Here is a 26799-nt window from a genome sequence, read left to right as displayed (position 1 = left end):
TCTGTTCCCTCCACATCCCACATTGTACAACTGTGTTCACTCCACCACCCACATTGTACAATTCTGTTCACTCCGCATCCCACATTGTACAACTCTGTTCACTCCACCACCCACATTGTACAACTCTGTTCACTCCACCACCCACATTGTACAACTCTGTTCCCTCCCTCACCCACATTGTACAACTCTGTTCCCTCCCCCTATCACATTGAACAATTCTGTTGCCTCCACCACACACATTGTACAACTCTGTTCACTCCATCACCCACATTGTACAATTCTGTTCCCTCTCCCTATCACATTGAACAATTCTGTTGCCTCCACCACACACATTGTGCCACTTGCTCCTAGATAAAGGCAACTATGCAGAAAGTGATAGAAAGCAGAAAGAATACCTAAATTTTCTCTCTACAGTCTTAATTGACAGAAAATTCATATTGAGAAACAACACACATACATTGGCCCCAGATTAGTCATGGGACACTGCTCCCTAAACATGTTATTGAGCGAGGGATGAGAATTGCCTCCATGCAGCAGCATCTGGTGCAACATGGCCAACAAATTGGAAAATATGAACCCTATTTTTTTTTCTCATGAAATATTCAGTGTGGAATTAAAACCCAATTGTTGATTTTTTTCATCCATGTTTTCTGGTGCAATATGGCCAACTAATTGGAAAATAATAATTTTTTTATCATGAAATGTCCAGTGTCGAAAGTAAATCTGAATTGTTATATTTCTTGTTGTTAAATCCTGAATGTAACCATCACTACAGTCAAGAAAATTATGGTCTAGTCTAGACTTCCAAACTGGTTTCACGCATTGCAGGAATGGCCATTTCATCGTACCCAGACATTCCCAACTCAAAGGTTAATTAGATGAAATTTCAATAATAACTGAGAACATAAAACTGTATAAAATTTAATAGGACAAGTTAAAATATTGCAATTACGATTCAATATTTGAGAATTAATAACAAGTCGCTTACAATAACAAAAATAAATATAATCATGATAATTGCCTCCCTTAAAATTTTTTTTTGAGACTGTTGCGTAAACTCACTTTTTGATTATTTCTTCAACAGATATATTATCAACATGTATTTTGTTATTATGAAGTAAGAACATACCAGAAATGAAAACATTTTCAGGTTTGAAATTATTCTGCATATTTTATTAAAAACAATTAGAATTAGAAACAGGATGAATAAATACAACTGAAATATATGTATATATTTTTGTTCACTTCTTTCTATCCCTGCACATGCTACCACTCCTCCATATGTATGGACAAGTGGATTTTTCGATCCCTGGTGTATGTGCACCCCTATGTCCTATAAGTGCATCCCCCCTCTGGATCAGTGTGTACGCACACCACAACGTCCTATCAGTTACCATCTTGACATACCAATGGTGATGATAGTTAGTTACACAGACTGCACACACAAGGTTATCCCTGCTAAACCTGTCTCCAGCTTCTGTGTGTATTTTGCATAGTCAGCCTATAGGCAGTCTTGTTTATGTGTGTAGCACAACATATGGTTCTATGCCATGTTCACAAGTTAGCATTAAGATTCCTTTGTGGGACATACCCTGGAAATGAAAGGAATGTCAACATGTACATATTAAACAGCGCATGTATTTCAGTAATATTATGTGTGTCAGCTTAGAGAAGAAGAATCACCCAGTAAAGCAGATCATAGACATTTATGGGTCGGATACTGGCAGGCTTGGCTGTGGGATGCAAATAAAAAGTGACTTGCTGCAACCTGAAGACCACTTGTTTTCTTATCAATGCTCCGACTAAATATAATAAGCAGGCTACATGAAATGAGTGAATGTTGTTTTATGCTGAAGTCAGCACTATACCAGCAACATAATAGTGATCTGTGCAGTCTGGACAAGCATGTGCTTGATAGATTGAGCATTAATCCATGCAGGAGCATGACCTTGCACAATTAGCAAGGTCAGACACAATCCATGCAGGAGCATGACCTTGCACAATTAGCAAGGTCAGACACAATCCATGCAGGAGCATGACCTTGCACAATTAGCAAGGTCAGACACAATCCATGTTGTAGGAGCATGACCTTGCACAATTAGCAAGGTCAGACACAATCCATGCAGGAGCATGACCTTGCACAATTAGCAAGGTCAGACACAACCCATGTAGTAGGAGCATGACCTTGCACAATTAGCAAGGTCAGACACAATCCATGCAGGAGCATGACCTTGCACAATTAGCAAGGTCAGACACAATCCATGCAGGAGCATGACCTTGCACAATTAGCAAGGTCAGACACAATCCATGCAGGAGCATGACCTTGCACAATTAGCAATTATAAATCCTTTATAACTAGTTAATTTAGTTTTAATAACTAAAAGTGTTTCGATTAATTGTGTCAGATAGATGCTTTAATTGGATATTGTTGTGTAAACTTTAAACAACTTAATACCCTGGTCACAAAACTTATATTTAGTCCTTGTGTAATAAAGGCAGAAGGTCTTGGCAACTACATATATAAACTGTATAAAGAATAAAAAATAAATAACATTACTGTCAATATCAATTAAGGCAATAAAAGGAACATACATTTTACAATTTTATATACTGTATTTGCCGAAACAAGCGCCTTAGTAGCGATGAGGTCATAAATTGAACATTCCAAATGTCAATCTCCTCAATTTGTAATATATTGTTTCATTTTCCACCATGTCTTGCACGGCACTGCTGCTGTCTCAACCCCTGGGTGGGTATATCATGTATATCACACGTCTCTCTCCTTTGTTGTGTCCATAACACCCACAGCATTCAATTTAACATCATCCAGTTGTTTTGGAATCAGATCAAAAACAAGATATTGATGAGCTCAAAGTAAACATTTGTATAACCATAAATAATATCAATAAGTAATCATAAGTACACATTTGAAATCTAGATAAATACACAAGAACTAAAAATAAGCAAGAAAAAGGTGATTAAACATATATAAATGTCCCTGGAAAGACCATGAAGCGCTCTCTACACATATCAAATACCATGATAAACACCACACAGCATCATGCATTGTCCAATATAAACTGTGTATTTCATTCAAGATAGATACCATGTTAAAGGTAGCTGTATTTTCAAGTCAGATATTTCATGGATGTATATTAAGTGCCCTCCATAACAGGGGTTGTTGAAATTTAAGCCTGCAAAGTCCAATTGTCTGGTAGTGTTAATGACATTGCCTGCAAATGAGCTATCCATCTCCATCTTCATTCGCTTCATATATCAGCCACAAGGACTCTATTGATCTTTAAAGGTCTCCTGCATATTTCGCAGAAAATGTACATTCATTACAGAAATCCAAGCTTTTCACATTCTAACACTTTTTAATCAGCTGTTGTGTACTTTGCACTCACACATACACTCTTTAAAAAATAGAATTCATTGATAAAACCTTGTACATCTAATCTTACACATTCACACAACACCTTAATAACTGTTAGAAATGTTGAGTTCCAGACAAACACTCAAAGAGTCCCTTAAGAACTGTGCAAACACATTAACTCAGTTGGTATATCTTGGTGTGGGCACCCCCAGGTCAAGGACATCATGGCACAACTCTCGGTCATCTTACATCAATATTGCTGTTGATGAGAGCCTTATAGGCCAAGGTGACTGGTCCATCATATTGCACATGTGTTATTCTGTGACAGTTTACTGGTCAAAAACATGTGAACACTTTGAACACTTCCATAGTCCTGTATGGTCTTGTGGAGGTGTGTGGTGTTACCAGCATACCTTAGTTGTGGCAGTATCTTAAAACTCCAGGTTCACCATCATTACTATCATAGGTTAATACCTAAGCTAGTGGGTTTCACCAAAGCGGTAAACATCGACAACCAACATCACTTCAGGCTTTCTTCCCATATAAAGCAGACATGTCATGATTTACTGAGTTAAACCCAGTTTGTTCACTTAACGATGAATCCTATTAATGGGATTATGGAATTTGGACGCTGGGTGCTGTTGGATATTGCTTGATGTTGGGTGCTGTTGGATGGTGCTGTGCACTGCTGGATTGTGCTGGATGCTGGGCGCTGTTGGATAGTGCTGGGTACTGGTGGATGGTGCTGGGCACGGCTGCTTCAGGTCAGGTAAAATGTTGGATGGTGCTGGACACTGCTGGATTGTGCTGGATGCTGGGCACTGCGGAATTGTGCTGGATGCTGGACACTACTGGATTGTGCTGGATGCTGGGCGCTGGTGGATGGTGCTGGGCACTGCTGGATGGTGCTGGGCACTGCTGGATGGTGCTGGGCACTGCTGGATGGTGCTGGATGGTGCTGGATGGTCTTGGGCACTGCTGGATGGTGCTGGATGGTGCTGGATGGTCTTGGGCACTGCTGGGTGGTCTGGCTGGTCTTTGGCACTGCTGGATTGTGCTGGATGCTGGGCACTGCGGAATTGTGCTGGATGCTGGACACTACTGGATTGTGCTGGATGCTGGGCAGTGCTGGATAGTGCTGGGCACTGCTGGATGGTGCTGGGCACTGCTGGATGATGCTGGGCACTGCTGGATAATGCTGGGCAGTGCTGGATGGTCCTGGGCACTGCTGGATTGTGCTGGGCGCTGCTGGATGGTGCTTGGCACTGCTGGATGGTCCTGGGCACTGCTGGATGATGCTGGGCAGTGCTGGATAATGCTGGGCAGTGCTGGATAATGCTGGGCAGTGCTGGATGGTCCTGGGCAGTGCTGGATGGTGCTGGGCACTGCTGGATAATGCTGGGCACTGCTGGATGGTCCTGGGCACTGTTGGATGGTGCTGGGCACTGCTGGATGGTGCTGGGCACTGCTGGGTGGTCCTGGGCACTGCTGGATTGTGCTGGGCACTGCTGGATGGTCCTGGGCACTGCTGGATTTGCTGGGCACTGCTGGATGGTGCTGGGCACTGCTGGATTGTGCTGGGCACTACTGGATGGTGCTGGGCACTGCTGGATTGTGCTGGGCACTGCTGGATTGTGTTGGGCACTGCTGGATTTGCTGGGCACTGCTGGATTGTGCTGGGCACTGCTGGATGGTCCTGGGCACTGCTGGATTGTGCTGGGCACTGCTGGATGGTCCTGGGCACTGCTGGATTTGCTGGGCACTGCTGGATGGTCCTGGACACTGCTGGATTTGCTGGGCACTGCTGGATGGTGCTGGGCACTGTTGGATGGTCCTGGGCACTGCTGGATTGTGCTGGGCACTGCTGGATGGTCCTGGGCACTGCTGGATTTGCTGGGCACTGCTGGATTGTGCTGGGCACTGCTGGATGGTCCTGGGCACTGCTGGATTTGCTGGGCACTGCTGGATGGTGCTGGGCACTGCTGGATTGTGCTGGGCACTACTGGATGGTGCTGGGCACTGCTGGATTGTGCTGGGCACTGCTGGATTGTGTTGGGCACTGCTGGATTTGCTGGGCACTGCTGGGTGGTGCTGGGCACTGTTGGATTGTGCTGGATGCTGGGCACTGCTGGATGGTGCTGGGCACTGCTGGATGGTGCTGGGCACTGCTGGGTGGTGCTGGGCACTGTTGGATGGTGCTGGGCACTGCTGGATTGTGTTGGGCACTGCTGGATTTGCTGGGCACTGTTGGATGGTGCTGGGCACTGCTGGATTGTGTTGGGCACTGCTGGATTTGCTGGGCACTGCTGGATGGTGCTGGGCACTGCTGGATTTGCTGGGAACCACTGGATGGTGCTGGGCACTGCTGGGTGGTGCTGGGAACCACTGGATGGTGCTGGGCACTGCTGGGTGGTGCTGGGCACTGCTGGATGGTGCTGGGCACTGCTGGATTGTGCTGGGCACTACTGGATGGTGCTGGGCACTACTGGATGGTGCTGGGCACTGCTGGATTGTGCTGGGCACTGTTGGATGGTGCTGGATTTGCTGGGCACTGCTGGATGGTGCTGGGCACTGCTGGATTGTGCTGGGCACTGCTGGATGGTGCTGGGCACTGCTGGGTGGTGCTGGGCACTGCTGGATGGTGCTGGGCACTGCTGGGTGGTCCTGGGCACTGCTGGGTGGTGCTGGGCACTGTTGGATGGTGCTGGATGCTGGGCACTGTTGGATGGTGCTGGGCACTGCTGGATTGTGCTGGGCACTGCTGGGTGGTGCTGGATGCTTTTACTTCAGCATAAAACAACATTCTCTCAGTCCTAATTCATGTCAAGTAAACAGTCTTGAGTATTACACCTAAAATACCAGTCAACTATGACAAAAGCATCAACAAAATTGACATACACAGTGTTAGCACAATAATATCACACACACTCCATATCATTTGTAATGCCTATATAATCTTCAAGGGGTGTTGACATCATTGAAAACACTTCCACTTCCTTCCAAGCATCATCACGATATGGCTGAAATATTGCCAATGTGACGTAAAGCATTAACTCACTCCTTCCAAGCAAATTCTTATATTCATATAACCATTCAAGTTCACACAAAAAGGATAGAAATTTCATGATTCATGAATCGACTATAAAAGATAATTTGTTGAACCAACTTTAAACATGATCATCTCAGGCCATTCTTCCTTTCATTGTTGTTGGACCCATCACCATTCAGGGCTTCCAAATGCTCTCTTTTGCTCTAAGCTTAATTTTAGAATGATGTGCAAGTCTTAATCGATGGTTGAATAATGCAGACTTGGCCGACCGGACTACTGAGATGATATGAGGACATCATGGGGAAATTGTTTATTGGGAATAGAAGAGTCTTCTCTCATAAAAAAGTGGAGAAATTATTAGCTGCCCATTACATGTTCTAATGGGGAGCCATTATTATATGGCACCTTGGTAAACCACAACAAAGTAGCAGCTATGCCTTTCATATTGACTGGGTCATCCATTAAAAGAGCACCATATTGGAATTTTTTGGCTTAAAATTTGACTCAGTAAGCGAGTAATTAGGGTTTAATGCTGCACTTAGCATTGCTGCAGCAATACCATGAAATGAGCTTCTTGGATTCTATTCAAACCCGGACTCTTTGAGGTGTCAAGTAAACACATTATCTATTGGGCCACCCTCCACTATTTGAAATTTGTGAATGAGTGATTGGTTGAGTAAATGGTTGAGTGAGTGGTTGAGTGAGTGGATGAGTGAGTGTCTGAGTGAGTGTCTGAGTGAGTGGTTGAGTGAGTGGATGAGTGAGTGTCTGAGTGAGTGGTTGAGTGAGTGTCTGAGTGAGTGGTTGAGTGAGGGGTTGAGTGAGTGGGTCTGTTAAGTGGATGAGTGAGTGTCATAGTGAGTGGTTGAGCGAGTGGTTGAGTGATTGGTTGAGTGGTTGAGTGAGTGGTTGAGTGAGTGGTTGAGCTGTTTACTTTCCCATCAACACAGGGGACATGCTAATCAAGAAAGATAATCAGGAGGCATTTGGGATTTGAACCTCTGACCAGCAGACACTTAAAAAAGGCTAGGGGACAGAACCTAGGACAGATTACCCGGCTACCTATACCCCAATTTGTCTGGAAAGACTACTAATCAGAATAGTGATCACACAGAAGAACATCCGTACAAAGTAGGAAACTCAGAGAGATTCCATCACTCTCTTATATATGTGTCAGTTCTTGCAACAAAACAGATGCTATCTGTGTTCCAGGGTGATTAAAAAAAGATGATTTCATTAATTTTACATGAAGGCCACACAATTTTAATTTTATGTTTCATAGACTTATTCTGACTTTTCCGCACAAGGTCGGTCGAAATAAAAATGTAATAAATATCTATGTGAATAATTTCTTTCTTTCTTTCTTTATTTATGTACTTACTTGAAACTCTGCCATGGAGTTGCCTTCTTGAATCACTGATAGTGATGTAGACATGGAATTATATATAACATCTTTTATTGTATAAGAGGGTCTATATTACTAGCAGTAAACATAAAAAAGTAAATATTTTTTAAGTTTAATATATTTCTTGGACCGGCTGCTTTTCAGAAGCGGCAGAGCCAGGAAACGAAAAATAAAAATGTGCGACCTAAATGCAAGCTGTAAATGTTTGTTAAAGATTGGATATATTTTCAGCCACTGCTTCAAAACTCTCAATTTGTTTTCTGTGAAAGGAGTCGCTGAACACCTATTTTTTTCCAAACACAATTGTTTCAAGGACAACTAGCATGAAGAAATTTATATTTTTTCTGGAAAGGAGTTGCTTTTTTTCTTGCATGTCCAGAAAACATATTTGGGGTAAAAAATTGCGGACAATTATTTTTTTTTCTTGAACAAATTATTTTTAAAAAAAATCCAGGATATAAATGGTCAGTCCTTAATTTGAAACCAGCCCCAAAGGCAATATTCCTTTTTGCAGTGCATTCATGTGCAATATCACTTTAACAAAGTTTTCCAATTATAACAGTTGTCCCAAAGCCTACAAACATTATATCACACAAAGCTTTCAAATGCTTTCCAACTTTTAACCATGCTTCCCTTGAACAACTTGCCAGTTCTTGATGAAATAGAATACTCAGAATTGTACATGCAAAATTCCTGAAAGCATTGCATAGATGTATAATCCAGAGCATGTACTATATGAGATTTCCGGAAACACAGCTCATCAGCGTGTTAGCTCACTGCTATACATTCAAAAGCTAACAAATTGAGCCAAACGTAGCCCTGTCAGATAGTTGTACATAGTTAATACCATATTCTAACATCAGGCATCAATTGTGACAGATACTTTTTGACAGGCTATATCAGTTGTCAATTCAATCAAGCACCCAGTTCTATTCACAAGGGTCTGATTAAGCAGATGCTTGTCACACTGATGATTCCATTGCCACATGGATACTCTTTTCACGATAATCCTTGGTGTCCCCTGACATGGTATTGCTAAAGACTTCATAATTCACCCCACTAGCTATTAACTGTAATCTGGGTAAAGGGGAGTTGTTTATGTATGTAAGCATTGTAAAATGTTTCCTTTACTTGAACAAACATGAACAAGAGTTGTTTCCTCTTGCCAGCAAATAGGAAAATCTATCCAGAAAAATAGACAACTGACTCTGTTAGTGGGCACTTACAACCAATTAATCTTGTTGAACAATAACTCAGAACTGTCAAAACAAGAGTCCTCGGGAGATGACATATTCCCCAGTCTGGTGCAATTTGGAAATGGAGTTTGGCTACTTATACCCCACTGTTGGTTCATTGCCATCGGATACCTTCAGTTCAGAGAAGAAAAGAATAATGCTGTTCAGTACTTTTCAATATCCAAAATCATCAAAAGGAACCAGTTCACCACTAAGTTTCATCTTGAAACATTCAGTAGTTTGGGAGTTCTGCACCAGAAACGAGCACTACCCTCATTTTCAGTAAAGTCAAACTTGTCGTCATGAAAACTTAAAAAAATAATTACTTCATTTACACATCCATTTTTTTCCGATTATTTTGTGACTGAAAATATGTTAGATTACATGCCAAACACATTCACATGTGTCCTCAATCACTGAACCGGTATATCATGTACTCAACAGATAAGGTGACAAGTGCATCACACTCTACAATAAACTAATTCAAGAGACTAGTTCCTGGCTGCTTTTGTGCTGCATCACCTTCATGATGTAAGGAAGCATGCTCTTTCCTACGTTTTTTAACACTGGGAGGGGCAAATACATGTACCAGGTAATAATCTCAGCTGTGGAAACACCAGTACATAGCTAGAAACATGTAATGTAAACCACTTGGCTAAAAACTTTTTGTAGTAAAACATTATCTGTAGGCAGGCTACCTTAAAGAACGTATATTCTTAACAGTCCACTTTCAGCTTAGGTCTAGATGATGTAGCTAATGCTGTGTAGACGCAAAGACCTTGTCTTTAACAATTATCGCTTTTTAATAAAATTCCAGCCCCCCACCACAATTAGAATAGCAAATGGTCAGCCCCCAATATGATAAAACTGAGTCCAGTACAAAGATTTCACTGTGCTGTTTCATATAAAAATCATATTGCATGTTAGTTAGGATAGATTTTTAAATCAAACTGTAGTAATTGCACTAGGGGAAGGTCTTTAAAGAACTGTTAGTATAACATGAAGCACAGCTGCAGACCATGGACATGGTCTCATCCACTAAAGGTTCATGAAGTGATTGATGCATTTGTTTGTATTTAAACATGATCTGCATTATCCAGGCCTATCTGAAGACATGCTCTAGATTAAAGTGAGAAGAGTGAGTGAGTGAGTGAGTGAGTGAGTGAGTGAGTGAGTGAGTGAGTTGGGTTTAATGCTGCTTTGAACAGTATTCCAGTTTATCATGGTGGGTCAGGTGCTGACAAACCTAGAAACATGATCAGGGGGAACTGGAATTCCACCCACAATCATAGGTCTCTGGCATGCTCAAGGGATTAGATTAAAGAAAATATTGCTGTCAGCTACAAACTCCCTGCATTTCAATAACAAAATGTGTCTGTTCATATAATAAATAACATGCAGTGCAAAAGCAGTCTGTGTGAGAAGGGTTGGCTGTAGCATCTTGGTTGGGAAGGAGATAGTAACAACGCGTGTGGGTCCGGCGTTGATTAATGAACAATTTGCATACTCGTATATGCAAGGGGCCGACGTATGGTTCCTGTAGGATATGACAACTTGGAGACGATGGCTTGTGGTATATACAGTTCTACTTTATACATGTTGATATATACATACAAAAGACACTATGTGCCTGGTCAGCACATAGTGGTAGTGGTTGTTGTCTAGGTGCCCCGGAGCACCCAGCCTTACCCTAGCTAGGCTAAGGGTAAGACCTTTCTTTTTTTCCTCTTTTTTCTCTGGACCAAGGCTTATATAGCCAAGGTCACCTGACATTTAGTAAGTAATAAATATAAATGTAAACAGTAAATCATCAGTGACATACTTGCACATCCTGTTCAGGATGGCAGACGGTCGATGTACACAAAAATGGGGATTAACAAATAGGATTAGCATCTAATAAATAACAGCAATTAAGTGTTTTAAGGCATATAGATGTCATGGCTCCAGGGTATGAGCCTTTGCAATCAAATGTTCTTCAGAGAATGGATGTCGTAAATCAGTCGCTATGACAATAGCATGGGGGTGGGGGTGGGAAGTGTGGGTGCTGGGGGTGCATACACAATATACTGCCACATAGACCAAACATTGACATCTTCGTCACTTAATTATGGCAGGTCTGTTAGACACTGGAGCATATTTCTCTATCTAAAAAATGTACAGAAACAAACGTCACTCTGAGCTTGCACTGAGCTTTCATAACAGTAGCGATACGGCACTGCCACTTTGCAGGCATCTGTTACAACCGTCTGCAAAACCAATGACTCCCGTGATGAATATTTAAAACTTGTAAAAACAGTGGACAATTGATAATCTTATACACCATAACATTATTCATAAAACGTGCCAATAACATCCATGAATATGTACACATGCCCAGAATGAGCAAAGAGCAATAGATGCATTTTTTGTGTCCTGAAAAAGCTACTCTTCGTATGTAACATCAACGCAACAAATGAACTGCATTGTGAAAAGAATTATTAATTAGAAGGTTACTTGAATAAGCTTGAGTAATGCACCTTGGCAATATGGTACTTGTCCACATCAGTGAACCTTGTGTCCGCCTGACTTCATGCCATTAATGTAATCTTAAGATAAGGTCAATATGATAATCGTTACTTCGCTGAACATTTTACATAATATGTTCTCTACCAACAAAAGGGAGCTATGATATAGCCTTTAGAATATTGTTGCCTGTAAATGTACCAGGGATTTACCTAGACCCGCTCAGAGGCTAATGTTTGGCAAGTAGACTGCAGCAAATGACGGTAAAACTTTCCAATTTGGATTTAAAATTTCCCAATTCCTTAGAATTTATGAAAATAAGAACATTAAAAATATCCAGTTTTGAACACTATCATGATTATTCACCAATTTGGCTGACAAGGGCACTTTGTCTGGAATCCTAGATAAATTCTTGACCTACTGCAATGAGATATACCTTCATAAACAGCATGGCTTTCAGTTCCCTGTTATTCACTGATGCCAGACACGTTCCCTGTTATTCACCAATGCCAGACACATTCCTTGTTATTCACCAATGCCAGAAACATATTCCTTGTTATTCACCAATACCAGACACATGTTCCCCGTTATTCACTAATACCAGAAACATGTTTCTTGTTATTCACCAATACCAGAAACATATTCCTTGCTATTCACCAATGCCAGAAACATGTTCCTTGCTATTCACCAATGCCAGAAACATATTCCTTGCTATTCACCAATGCCAGAAACATATTCTTTGTTATTCACCAATGCCAGAAACATATTCCTTGCTTTTCACCAATGCCAGAAACATATTCCTTGTTATTCACTGACGACAGACACCTATTCCTTGTTATTCACAAATGAGAGACACTGTGATGTTCCCTGATATTGCCCAATGAGAGACACATGATCCCTGTTATTCCCTGATTACAAATACAGGATATCATGATGAGCTCAATATTATCTAGAACCTCTGAAAAGGAATGCCACCTGATCAGAATTCTACCCTTAAACGTTCTTCTATCTCAAGAAGACTGACAGGTTGTCAAGCCAACCTAGGTAGACAACCAGTACTTTTGTTCTAGAACTGATATACTAAAGTACTTGTTTCGATCTTCAAATTGCTTATCATAAGTCTATAAGTCTCCTAACAGAACAAGAAATTTGTGTTCAACTAAATTTAAAATGAATAGCACTAATGAAAAATACTGATAAATCCCCCAATTTTGTGCATAGAAAACACATTTTTTCCATTTAAGGGCAAAAAATGTAAGTCACACCTGAAAATAATTACCCCCTTCAAACTACCGAACACTGTTGACACAAATTAATAATAACCAGACATTGAAGGATCATGTGTGTGGATCATTGCCGGTGATATGCCCCCGGACACGAGGTTTGATGTGTTTATCAATAAATTATGTTTGTTTTCTTCAGTAATTTTGAGTGAAGAACAAATATATCTCTGAAAAAAATATGTTATACTGCACTTTAGATATACTGTTGGCTGTGTGGAGTTAGTGAGGGACTGAATGGTGTCATGTCCCTTGAACGGTATTGCAGTTATATCACGGCAAGACAGATCAATGTTGGAGAAAAGGCCAAAATGATGCAGGTCTAAAGCATTTACAACTTTGGTGAAATACCAACACGTATGGTGCTGACAAACCCTCATAGGGTGAATCAGGGATCTGAACCCAGAAACAAACAACCTGGAATCGCTAAGGGGAGCAACTCTGCACAGGGCATTTGACAACATGGCCACCCATTCACCAGAGTTACTGGAAGCAGGGATGGTGTTTCAGTGGGCTGTTGTGATAGATACACACATTAGCCTGGGATTGATGGCAGACTCAAGGCTGTTTGTTACATGACACTGCTGTCTGTGACCACCTTGTCTATACATAACCATTTCCTCCCTGGTGGGATGCAGGGCTATAACATCCACATCTGATTGAGAAATGAGGACTGCTATTCACACTGACTCCCAATACGCCCTCAATTAGAGTATGGATCCAGTGCTTACACAGCTGTTAATAGGATTGTCAATACAGGAAATTAAACCAATACAAGCCTAAAATAACACCCTCAGACATGTTAACACATTACATTCTACCCGTCTTTGAGTCTTCACATGCACAATTAATGTTTTTAACGGAAAAAGTAAATTTTAAGAAAAATTTGCAACATGATATAATCATGATAATGGAAGTCTGAAAGTGCTCTTTCCATGTTTTGTTTAATCATGTCAATTAGGAGATAAACATACTGTGTTTTCACTGTAGAGCTAGCTTACCTGTAGATTTAACCGCGCTAAATTGAATTTGGAACCTAACGTGCAGCGTCTTGATTCAGTTGAATTAATGCTAAAAATTACTTGAGAATCTACGAGGAGTTATGATAAAACAGAAAACATAAGTAGGCTTAAAATCATCTGCCAGACAGTCTGGCAGGAAAAGAAAATTTGATGCAGCCCATCAGAAAAGTTACCAGCCATGGGCAGGTGGGCAGGCAGTTATTTCAGACACTGTGTGAAGAATGCAGGACATTTACCGCTTTAGTGAAACCAATGAGCATTGGTGTCATGAAATTTGGTCAATTATAATCGGGTTCAATCTGGAATTCCAATCCATGACCAGCAGATCCTGGCAAGGCTAACATATAAGAGCTGACAAAATGGATCAAGAAGTTCGGATTGGTGACTTGATTGGCTGTGTCATTGTACTCCAGGCCATCAGATTTTGTTCCTAAAATAAATCACTGTTTTGTCCAGTCAAGACTCAAATATGTATTGGTCACCTCGACATAACTGGAATATTGAGAATGTTGGTGAACAACAACAAACACATACTTTAACAACACATAACACATACAATAGTAGTGCAAGTATGTCCTAACAACCAATAACCTGTCACATTCACATCTCTTTTTCCAAATGAGGTCATTTTGATCCCAGATATGTTCACCTCCTATAAAAATGCAATTTCCTAAAAAATTATCAAGATGTGTACACTAAAACTGGAAGAACTGATTGCATTATATGACCTGCATCCTTACGCACAAATAAGGAAACTAAACAGTTCAGTAAAATCATATTAACCCTGCAAAAGGTGAAAAGTTGAGTGAATTGTCTTTCAAAGATCCTCTGTACATTTTAATAATCTGTAAATAAAGGGTAAAACCTTTATACCAGGAACTGAACAGGTATATTCCCTTACACTAACCCACACAGCAGACGCCACTAGACAGTGATGGTGTTTAATTGCCATCATTATCCCTCATAAGCTGCATCACCTCATCCACACAAACACTGTTCCACAAAGTTTCGAAACAGCATACTTACTTAATGGTGTAAATGCTGCAACAAGCCCTTTCCTGACAGCTAATCAATAGAGGACACAACACAACGGCCAATGCTGACATCCAAATGTGTGTCAAAGGGAACTGGAAGCTCTGAGCACTGAGTGTTTCGGTAGCCTCATGTCATGGCACTGCTTGTATCGCAGAGGTTCCAGAAAATCAATATCACACGGCCAGTTCAATAACAGGAAATACATCACCAGGGAATTAACATGGCATTGTACGGTGCTTATCCCCATGCTCTTTTCTTCTCATTTTCATCTCACCATTCTCAACCAATCAGTAGACAGGACATGCTATCCATGTGGTGTTGCGCTACACTTTGTTTTCCTATTTTCTTGGAGAATAATTCAGCTACTGGAAATCTTATTAAGGAGGGAAGAACATCCTACATCGAATGGGACTTAATCTTGTCGTGATATCTTAGGAAATTGGTGATAACTCATTCAATCTAGACAGGTATTACTGGGAGAAGAACATAATGAGCGTGTTTACATAGTGCCATGATTGAATCTAAACTTTCAAGAGTTTTTCGAATCTTCCAAGGATTGCCTCTACAATCGATTGAATGCAGTGTTTATGAGCAACTGTAAATATCTTTCTAAGTTGGATGCTTCAAATGCCTTTCTCAATCTCGAGATAGCGGCAGAGATATGCCGTTACAAAAATGCTTCAGTAAACAAACTGTTTAGAAGTAGGTTGCATGGATGTGATTGATTATTCTTGAGTTTGTTCAGATCTATATGCAGAAATCATGGTATGTACAATGGAGATACAGGATGCAGAGAAGATGGACAATGTGGAAAGAGTGAGATTGGGTTTGTTGCCACTTATAATAAGATTCCGTCAACATTGCAATGGGGACCATGAGGCATGGGCTTCACAGCAGTCAATGCTGAACCCAGTCAGGTACCCCAGCACTTGTAAGTGAAAAGGAAAGTCCTCAACAAGGTGATCACAAGCTCCAGACAGGGTTAACACCAAAGTCCTCAACAAGGTGATCACAAGCTCCAGACAGGGTTAACACCAAAGTCCTCAACAAGATGATCACAAGCTCCAGACAGGATTAACACAGGATTATATATTATTAAACACCAAAGTTCTCAACAAGATGATCACAAGCTCCAGACAGGATTAACACAGGATTATATATTATTAAACACCAAAGTTCTCAACAAGATGATCACAAGCTCCAGACAGAATTAACACAGGATTATATATTATTAAACACCAAAGTCCTCAACAAGATGATCACAAGCTCCAGACAGAATTAACACAGGATTATATATTATTAAACACCAAAGTCCTCAACAAGATGATCACAAGCTCCAGACAGGGTTAACACAGGATTATATATTATTAAACACCAAAGTTCTCAACAAGATGATCACAAGCTCCAGACAGAATTAACACAGGATTATATATTATTAAACACCAAAGTCCTCAACAAGATGATCACAAGCTCCAGACAGAATTAACACAGGATTATATATTATTAAACACCAAAGTCCTCAACAAGATGATCACAAGCTCCAGACAGAATTAACACAGGATTATATATTATTAAACACCAAAGTCCTCAACAAGATGATCACAAGCTCCAGACAGGGTTAACACAGGATTATATATTATTAAACACCAAAGTTCTCAACAAGATGATCACAAGCTCCAGACAGGGTTAACACAGGATTATATATTATTAAACACCAAAGTCCTCAACAAGATGATCACAAGCTCCAGACAGAATTAACACAGGATTATATATTATTAAACACCAAAGTCCTCAACAAGATGATCACAAGCTCCAGACAGGGTTAACACAGGATTATATATTATTAAACACCAAAGTCCTCAACAAGGTGATCACAAGCTCCAGACAGGGTTAACACCAAAGTCCTCAACAAGATGATCACAAGCTCCAGACAGAATTAACACAGGATTATATATTATTAAACACCAAAGTCCTCAACAAGATGATCACAAGCTCCAGACAGGATTAACACAGGATTATATATTATTAAACACCAAAGTTCTCAACAAGATGATCACAAGCTCCAGACAGGATTAACACAGGATTATATATTATTAAACACCAAAGTTCTCAACAAGATGATCACAAGCTCCAGACAGAATTAACACAGGATTATATATTATTAAACACCAAAGTCCTCAACAAGATGATCACAAGCTCCAGACAGAATTAACACAGGATTATATATTATTAAACACCAAAGTCCTCAACAAGATGATCACAAGCTCCAGACAGGGTTAACACAGGATTATATATTATTAAACACCAAAGTTCTCAACAAGATGATCACAAGCTCCAGACAGAATTAACACAGGATTATATATTATTAAACACCAAAGTCCTCAACAAGATGATCACAAGCTCCAGACAGAATTAACACAGGATTATATATTATTAAACACCAAAGTCCTCAACAAGATGATCACAAGCTCCAGACAGAATTAACACAGGATTATATATTATTAAACACCAAAGTCCTCAACAAGATGATCACAAGCTCCAGACAGGGTTAACACAGGATTATATATTATTAAACACCAAAGTTCTCAACAAGATGATCACAAGCTCCAGACAGGGTTAACACAGGATTATATATTATTAAACACCAAAGTCCTCAACAAGATGATCACAAGCTCCAGACAGAATTAACACAGGATTATATATTATTAAACACCAAAGTCCTCAACAAGATGATCACAAGCTCCAGACAGAATTAACACAGGATTATATATTATTAAACACCAAAGTCCTCAACAAGGTGATCACAAGCTCCAGACAGGGTTAACACAGGATTATATATTATTAAACACCAAAGTCCTCAACAAGATGATCACAAGCTCCAGACAGAATTAACACAGGATTATATATTATTAAACACCAAAGTCCTCAACAAGATGATCACAAGCTCCAGACAGAATTAACACAGGATTATATATTATTAAACACCAAAGTCCTCAACAAGATGATCACAAGCTCCAGACAGGGTTAACACAGGATTATATATTATTAAACACCAAAGTCCTCAACAAGATGATCACAAGCTCCAGACAGGGTTAACACAGGATTATATATTATTAAACACCAAAGTCCTCAACATGGCTAAAAGCAGGGCAAAACCAAGGGTGACATTTTTTTACCAAACTGCCCCCAAAGGCTGAGGAGAGCTACAAGGATCTGGAATTATTTCAAAGTATGGATGACTCCCTCTTCACCAACGGAAATAGCAAATAGGTTGCCTCAGCACTAATTGGATTTTACTGATAGTTATTCCCCTGGTGCTGACCTTTTCATACTTAAACTAAATGGACTTGTCACAGGTGGAAAGAAATGTCTTCTTTCCACCAGAAATAGAAGCCTAGATTGGGTGTCTCTATAACTACTGCTCATCCTTGAAAGACAGATGTCAAATCGGTCCCGTGTACAATTCTTCTCAAACTGCAAGACAAAATTAGACCAGACTGTGACATGATGGAAAGTTAGCCAGTGTGGATGGCAACTTGTCATGACCAGAAATCCAAGACAAGTTGGAACCTACACTACATAACATTAATCTTCCTTAAACCAATATGTCTGATCCTAGCATGCTCTTTTCTAGACCTGCCCAGAGGCAGATATTCCAAGTGTCTACAACAAATGTCAGTAAAAAATCTCAAATTGTAACAAAATATAGCCTCAGTTAATATTTACTACATGGCTTGGTCAAGATGACTTTAATTCACTGATAACAGGAGCAATAAAAAGAAATAATTGACAGAACCAATTTTAGAACTCAGTCTTGACAAGTATTTTTGAGATAACCACACAAATTTTCATTCATGCAACTTCAGTTCATTGCTGAGAACAATTGGCGCCATTGCAGACACTATGCACTAGAGCGTGACCAGTAACATCAGTGTGTAAAATTTCATTTCTCTAAAGTGAATAATGTTTGAGAAACTTTGTCCACATTGAGAAATGGACGGACGGAAGGAAAGGCAGGCAGACAAACTCTGTTCTTATATCCCCCAGCCCACTTCAAGGACGGGGTTATTTACATTTTTTTAACAAAACGTTATTTGTTCCCAATTTGTCTGTCATTGGCAACCAGCTTTGAATTCTAGATAAATCCCTGCATCAAACTCACATTTTTTTAATTTATATTATTAATTGATTGAATTTAGATGAATTCATCACTACTTGTTGAGGAACTTGTCTCACACATCGATCCTTGTCATTATGTTCTTCATGATGAGCCAGTTGATAGGCTATTACACTTGACCTAGCGTTTATCTCGGTAAATGACACTTTGTCAAAGCCCATGAATATTTGCCTCAGTTGTCATCAGGAAATGGAGGATGTTAGTTACCTGACAACCCTTTGCATCAAGCAGGAGCATGTGTTCATGAATAATGAGGACACAAGAATGAGAGTGAGCAAGTTGTTTAATGTTGCTGTGAACAGATTTCAGTCATATCACAGCACATTACCTTAATTAAAGGAAGCTATTGACAAACAACCAAAAGCTTGAAGACTTACTGCAACATGTGACCTACATACAACACAATGTAAATTCACTTTTTGCACATGTGTGCTGTAACTACCAATATAACATATTCATTGAATATATCTTGCAGAACAACGACTTATGGAGAGAAAAAAAGCCAGGACTCTAAAAATATTACATAAATCTAAGCCCTACGCAGAGCATGGAATGAGAGCTTGATGGCTATCTCTAATGCGGAAGAAAAATGCATATGATGCAGATTGTTGGGTTCTCTATCAATGATCAAGTTTAAAATGCTTTTCAAAAGATTCTTCCGCACCCTGGGTACGCTGAAGCCTGGCAGTTGAGTTGCAACAGATATTGTGACAGATGGCACAAGGTAACATCATTTCATGGTGCAGCAACAGTAACCAAAGTCTTATAGGTGTAAGGAGAGGATGCACAGGGATACATCTAGCATCATTAGCGGCAGCAGCAGCTGACACCATCTGCTTCAGTCTCCCAGCTATACAATATAGAGCCACTGACATTAGGCCAACTGGTAAATACAGTATCCTAGCTATATAACAGTTAGCCACTGGCTAAGGCAAGAAATCATAACTTTTCTGTTAACATCTTGATAATTTTTCAGGAATAGCTTCAAGCTGGTTGTCCCATCCATCAATCAGGAACAGCTTAAAGCTGGATGTTCCATCCATCAGTCAGGAACACCTTAAGACTGGTTGTCTTATCCATCAGTCAGGAACACCTTAAAGCTGGTTGTCCCATCCATCAGTCAGGAACACCTTAAAGCTGGATGACCCATCCATCAATCAGGAACACCTTAAAGCTGGATCAGGAACACCTTAAAGCTGGATGTCCCATCCATCAGTCAGGAACACCTTAAAGCTGGTTGTCCCATCCATCAGTCAGGAACACCTTAAAGCTGGATGTCCCATCCATCAGTCAGGAACACCTTAAAGCTGGATGTTCCATCCATCTATCAGGAACACCTTAAAGCTGGTTGTCCCATCCATCAGTCAGGAACACCTTAAAGCTGGATGTTCCATCCATCAATCAGGAACACCTTAAAGCTGGTTGTCCCATCCATCAGTCAGGAACACCTTAAAGTTGGTTGTCCCATCCATCAATCAGGAACACCTTAAAGCTGGATGCCCCATCCATCAGTCAGGAACACCTTAAAGCTGGATGTTCCATCCATCAGTCAGGAACACCTTAAAGCTGGTTGTCCCATCCATCAGTCAGGAACACCTTAAAGCTGGATGACCCATCCATCAATCAGGAACACCTTAAAGCTGGATCAGGAACACCTTTAAGCTGGATGTCCCATCCATCAGTCAGGAACACCTTAAAGCTGGTTGTCCCATCCATCAGTCAGGAACACCTTAAAGCTGGTTGTCCCATCCATCAGTCAGGAACAGCTTAAAGCTGGATGTTCCATCCATCTATCAGGAACACCTTAAAGCTGGTTGTTCCATCCATCAATCAGGAACGCCTTAAAGCTGGATGTTCCATCCATCAGTCAGGAACACCTTAAAGTTGATTGTCCCATCCATCAGTCAGGAACACCTTAAAGCTGGATGTTCCATCCATCAGTCAGGAACACCTTAAAGCTGGTTGTCCCATCCATCAGTCAGGAACACCTTAAAGCTGGATGTCCCATCCATCTATCAGGAACACCTTAAAGCTGGTTGTCCCATCCATCAATCAGGAACACCTTAAAGCTGGTTGTCCCATCCATCTATCAGGAACATCTTAAAGCTGGATGTCCCATCCATTAGTCAGGAATATCTTAAAGCTGGGTGTCCCATCCATCAGTCAGGAACACCTTAAAGCTGGATGTCCCATCCATCAGTCAGGAACACCTTAAAGCTGGTTGTCCCATCCATCAGTCAGGAACACCTTAAAGCTGGATGTCCCATCCATCAGTCAGGAACACCTTAAAGCTGGATGTTCCATCCATCAGTCAGGAACACCTTAAAGCTGGTTGTCCCATCCATCAGTCAGGAACACCTTAAAGCTGGATGACCCATCCATCAATCAGGAACACCTTAAAGCTGGATCAGGAACACCTTAAAGCTGGATGTCCCATCCATCAGTCAGGAACACCTTAAAGCTGGTTGTCTCATCCATCAGTCAGGAACATCTTAAAGCTGGTTGTCCCATCCATCAGTCATGAACACCTTAAAGCTGGATGTTCCATCCATCTATCAGGAACACCTTAAAGCTGGTTGTCCCATCCATCAGTCAGGAACACCTTAAAGCTGGATGTTCCATCCATCAGTCAGGAACACCTTAAAGTTGGTTGTCCCATCCATCAGTCAGGAACACCTTAAAGCTGGATGTCCCATCCATCAATCAGGAACACCTTAAAGCTGGATGTTCCATCCATCAGTCAGGAACACCTTAAAGCTGGTTGTCCCATCCATCAGTCAGGAACACCTTAAAGCTGGATGTCCCATCCATCTATCAGGAACACCTTAAAGCTGGTTGTCCCATCCATCAATCAGGAACACCTTAAAGCTGGGTGTCCCATCCATCAGTCAGGAACACCTTAAAGCTGGATGTCCCACCCATCTATCAGGAACAGCTTAAAGCTGGATGTCCCATCCATCAGTCAGGAACACCTTAAAGCTGGTTGTCCCATCCATCAGTCAGGAACACCTTAAAGTTGGTTGTCACATCCATCAGTCAGGAACACCTTAAAGCTGGATGTTCCATCCATCAATCAGGAACAGCTTAAAGCTGGTTGTCTCATCCATCAGTCAGGAACACCTTAAAGCTGGATGTCCCATCCATTTATCAGGAACAGCTTAAAGCTGGTTGTCCCATCCATCAGTCAGGAACACCTTAAAGCTGGTTGTCCCATCCATCAGTCAGGAACACCTTAAAGCTGGTTGTCCCATCCATCAGTCAGGAACACCTTAAAGCTGGATGTCCCATCCATCTATCAGGAACAGCTTAAAGCTGGTTGTCCCATCCATCAGTCAGGAACACCTTAAAGCTGGATGTCCCATCCATCTATCAGGAACACCTTAAAGCTGGATGTCCCATCCATTAGTCAGGAACATCTTAAAGCTGGGTGTCCCATCCATCAGTCAGGAACACCTTAAAGCTGGATGTCCCATCCATCTATCAGGAACAGCTTAAAGCTGGATGTCCCATCCATCAGTCAGGAACACCTTAAAGCTGGTTGTCCCATCCATCAGTCAGGAACACCTTAAAGCTGGTTGTCCCATCCATCAGTCAGGAACACCTTAAAGCTGGATGTCCCATCCATCTATCAGGAACAGCTTAAAGCTGGTTGTCCCATCCATCAGTCAGGAACACCTTAAAGCTGGATGTCCCATCCATCTATCAGGAACACCTTAAAGCTGGATGTCCCATCCATTAGTCAGGAACATCTTAAAGCTGGGTGTCCCATCCATCAGTCAGGAACACCTTAAAGCTGGACCAGGAACACCTTAAAGCTGGATGTCCCATCCATCAATCAGGAACACCTTAAAGCTGGTTGTCCTATCCATCAGTCAGGAACACCTTAAAGCTGGATGTTCCATCCATCTATCAGGAACACCTTAAAGCTGGTTGTCCCATCCATCAGTCAGGAACACCTTAAAGCTGGTTGTCCCATCCATCAGTCAGGAACACCTTAAAGTTGGTTGTCCCATCCATCAGTCAGGAACACCTTAAAGCTGGTTGTCCCATCCATCAATCAGGAACACCTTAAAGCTGGTTGTCCCATCCATCAGTCAGGAACACCTTAAAGCTGGTTGTTCCATCCATCAGTCAGGAACGCCTTAAAGCTGGATGTCCCATCCATCAGTCAGGAACACCTTAAAGCTGGATGTTCCATCCATCAATCAGGGGCCACAACTCACACTCTGCAGCAGGTTGTCTCCATCATCATCACTTTCATCCCTTTCAGGACATTCTGAAACCTATTTCACCCCAGAATCACAACGGGGTACAGTTGTTTCAGATGTTTACCCAGATGTAAGAAGATTCTGTTGATTAGAAACGCTTACAGAAGATCCTGATGCATCCAATATTAACCAATACCCATTAGTCTGACGACACAAACATGCTCTACTGGATTTCGTTATTGTGTTACTTCTGAAGGGTTCCCATAATATCATCATCTCCACTGCCAGACTCAGCACTTCAATCATCTGTTGTGGAACAACCACTTTCATTAACCTTGAAGCTAAACCTAATGGTACCTGAAAATTGCCCACACTAAAATTGAGACTTTCATCTCGGTCCCACAGCCAGACTTGGAAATGCTCCCTGATGGAAGCGAGCCTCTGTGATCTCCACATAGACTCCTGTCGCATTCCTTAGATCAATAAACAAAGGAAAAAACTCTAGAAATATGCTCTCCTCACAGCAGTTTAGCAAAAATCATTCATTATTCAAGCACTTTACATGTTTCTATTGGGAAATGCTTACGCTCTAAACTGTGTCATGGGACTGTTAATAATACTGTATTCATAAATTCTTGTTTCATCCTCAGCAATGTTCAGACAAAATATGAAAATTGTAAGTATTCAAACATTAGGAGCATGGAAAAAGACCAATTTAAGTCAATTACTGACAGTTTGCAATAAAATTATTTTGTGAAAGCAAACAATTTATTATTATTTTTATTTCTTTTTTCATATTTCATTTCTCTTTTAAGAACAGTTAGACTTTCCACACATTTTCAAATAACCAGTTGATACATTTATCAAAATCACATATATTATATATTTGCCATGATGAATTTCAAAATTAATTTCTTAAAACAAATAGAGACTTCCCAGTCTGCACCTGGTATCATTTGATAAGTTGAAACAGTTTATCCCAGTATTGCATTGTTTTTGAGCCAGTTTCAAACAAAGGTCAATCACACACAGACTGCCCTCATTAAGAGGCAATTCATGGGACTGAGTCGAAAGCATACACATATCCAGAGACCTACTTACACCACTCAGATGAATCCAACCTTTACATCAAATACAACATGGCCTACATACACATGTGTATGGTGAAATAAAAACAAAGAATAAATGCATATCAGTTGTATGTGCCGCTACTGACAATTTATCCACTGATGAATTTATATTGCAGACAACAATTAGTAATTATGTGCTGTCTTTACCAAACATGAATCAACTTTCCAGAAATAGTATCTTGGCATCATTTCACACAGTTTTATTATTAATATCTGGAATTTCTTAGCTGACCAAACAATTTTTACTTGACTCATTTTTTCGGAACTATTTTGGTGGTGGGGTAGCCTAGTTGTTAAAGCATTTGGTCCTCATGCCGAGGGCCCAGGTGCAATGGAGGACATGCTACTGCTGTAATACTGCTAAAGGCGACATAAAACCAAACTCACAACTCACTTTGGCCCAGTGGCTGACGCTGTACACTGTCAGTGTCAAGGAGTCATTGTCAAATGCGTTGATCACTTGTAGCCTGGGAGTGAAACCATCCATTGTCAATACCAGAGTGGCTCAGGGGAATTATCTAATTAGCTGCCGCTCCTAGTTATCAGCACTCAAATGATGTTGACTAAAGCAGGATTGACAGTGACAGGACCCAACACAAACATCTAGTTTAGTTAGTTATCCAGCTGTCCTTATAAACAATCACTTATGATATCTACTTTAACATGTTTAAGATCAACAAAAAAAGTCAGGTTCATTGGGCCATAATACATGTTATAAATAATTTGATAGATTTTTATCCCCAAACAATTCACTGCCTTACATGTTGCCTCACATCTTCTATAATCCCCATGTATCTAAAGAAGAAGAGGACCTCCTCCGTGGTGTAGTGGAGAACGTGTTTGTCGGGAAAGCAGAAGGTCTATGATCACCGGCTGCATCATACCAAAACATGCTAAAAGATGGTACTTGTTGTTACCCTGCCTGGTACTCGGCATTAAACAAGGACTGGTCAGCTTGGAGTCGGTATACTGCGTCTGAGTGGGGTATATAATTCAAACAGTGGCAAGGTATTTCAGTCGACTAGCACTATAAACTGGAATTAATCCGGAATTGTACAAGCAGCCACACACACACACTCACACACACGTCGCTATATAAGTGCAATAATCTTCAATGTGACATTAAACATTATTTCACCTCACCTCACCTCACCTCACCTCACAGAAGAAGAATCTTGCTGTGTCCATTACTTATTTGTTTACATGGTGAAATAGCACCATACATGTATTCCATCCCTGTGAATCTCATTCGCCTACAGCAGCCATACCCAGATGCCTTCAACAGTTGTTAAAACTTTATAAAAATGCTTCCCTTATTACATATTATTTTCTTTATTTATGAAAATTTAATGACCACATTATTATGGCCTATGAAATTTACAACAAAAACTTGTTGCTGCTGCCATCACAAACCATTGCAGACCTCACAGTTCTTTTAACGAACACCACCTCACTTGAACCAAAAATGTTTGAAAAGAAAATTACTCAATTATACAGGTAGTACCTTAACTTGAAAGTCTCAACTTCTCATGCTAACATGTCATTTATCAAGACAAATACAAAGCAGGCATTTCTAAATAGATTCTGTTGTTTTTACCAGCTGAGAATGTACAAAGACGTCAAGACGTGAGGTGTTAAATAATCCCATGCCATAGTGCAGCAGCAACATACACCGTCAGTCGTAGAATTATTTCTGAACGTCGGCCAAGCCCAAAGTCAGGCACAACCAGCCAATTACAATCATTGTAGCAATTACGTAGCACTTATTCCCTGCGACGGATCCTACAGCCGCGGATGAACATCGCTCACTGAAACAGAACTCAGCCCCAAGTCTGGTGTTGTCCAATAAACCTAACCTAGACATGAACTACCATTGATTCCAGCCAGGCTTTGGCCATTTAATATTGTGTAGAATGAATGAAGCAAAGGTTGTCCCAAAATATGCCATACTGATGAAACCAGGTGGTGGTAAAGTCTGTTGCTTGATGGTAAATGAGAGGCATAATGTAATCCCACGGGCTGACCATTGTTAAAGAATCGTTACGGAGGATCACCATGCAAAAAAATCACAAACTGATGTGAAAGTAAATGCAGCCAGAAGCATGAGAAGACCACATGTTGACATCTGCAGTTCAGCCTATTAGGGTTAACCTCTTTCGTCATGCTGTCACACAACTTATGGCAGAATTATTTTTAATTTAGCATAACCTCCCCTAGAGAATCTGCAATAAGCCCAAATGCCCTCTTCCTTAACTAAAGACTATTTTTTTTTATACTTTTGGGCAATAAAACTAATTTGAGTGAGGAGGACTTCCCACGTAGTACTCAGGTAGTAGAACCTGGGTCAACGAGTGAACACTTTACCCGCATGACTACCCGC

General features: G+C 40.8%; 2 protein-coding genes across 3 annotated transcripts in view; both read right to left on the bottom strand.

Annotated features, from left to right (window-relative positions):
• LOC139474743 (uncharacterized) overlaps nt 1-26799 on the bottom strand; it is a 94387-nt gene that overhangs the window by 55452 nt on the left and 12136 nt on the right. The window lies entirely within an intron of this gene.
• LOC139475355 (uncharacterized) lies at nt 4225-25607 on the bottom strand. The gene is made up of 5 exons (XM_071258580.1): nt 25573-25607; nt 24814-24886; nt 23538-23595; nt 5863-6160; nt 4225-5818 (listed from the first exon to the last, which is right to left on the bottom strand). The coding sequence occupies exons 1-5, from the start codon at nt 25605-25607 to the stop codon at nt 4225-4227; spliced, it is 2058 nt and encodes a 685-aa protein (XP_071114681.1).

The sequence above is a fragment of the Haliotis cracherodii genome, unplaced genomic scaffold, assembly GCF_022045235.1.
Source record: "Haliotis cracherodii isolate W230 unplaced genomic scaffold, xgHalCrac1.p SCAF_3, whole genome shotgun sequence".
Lineage (NCBI taxonomy): Eukaryota > Metazoa > Mollusca > Gastropoda > Lepetellida > Haliotidae > Haliotis > Haliotis cracherodii.
This window is presented reverse-complemented; position numbering and strand designations above follow the sequence as displayed.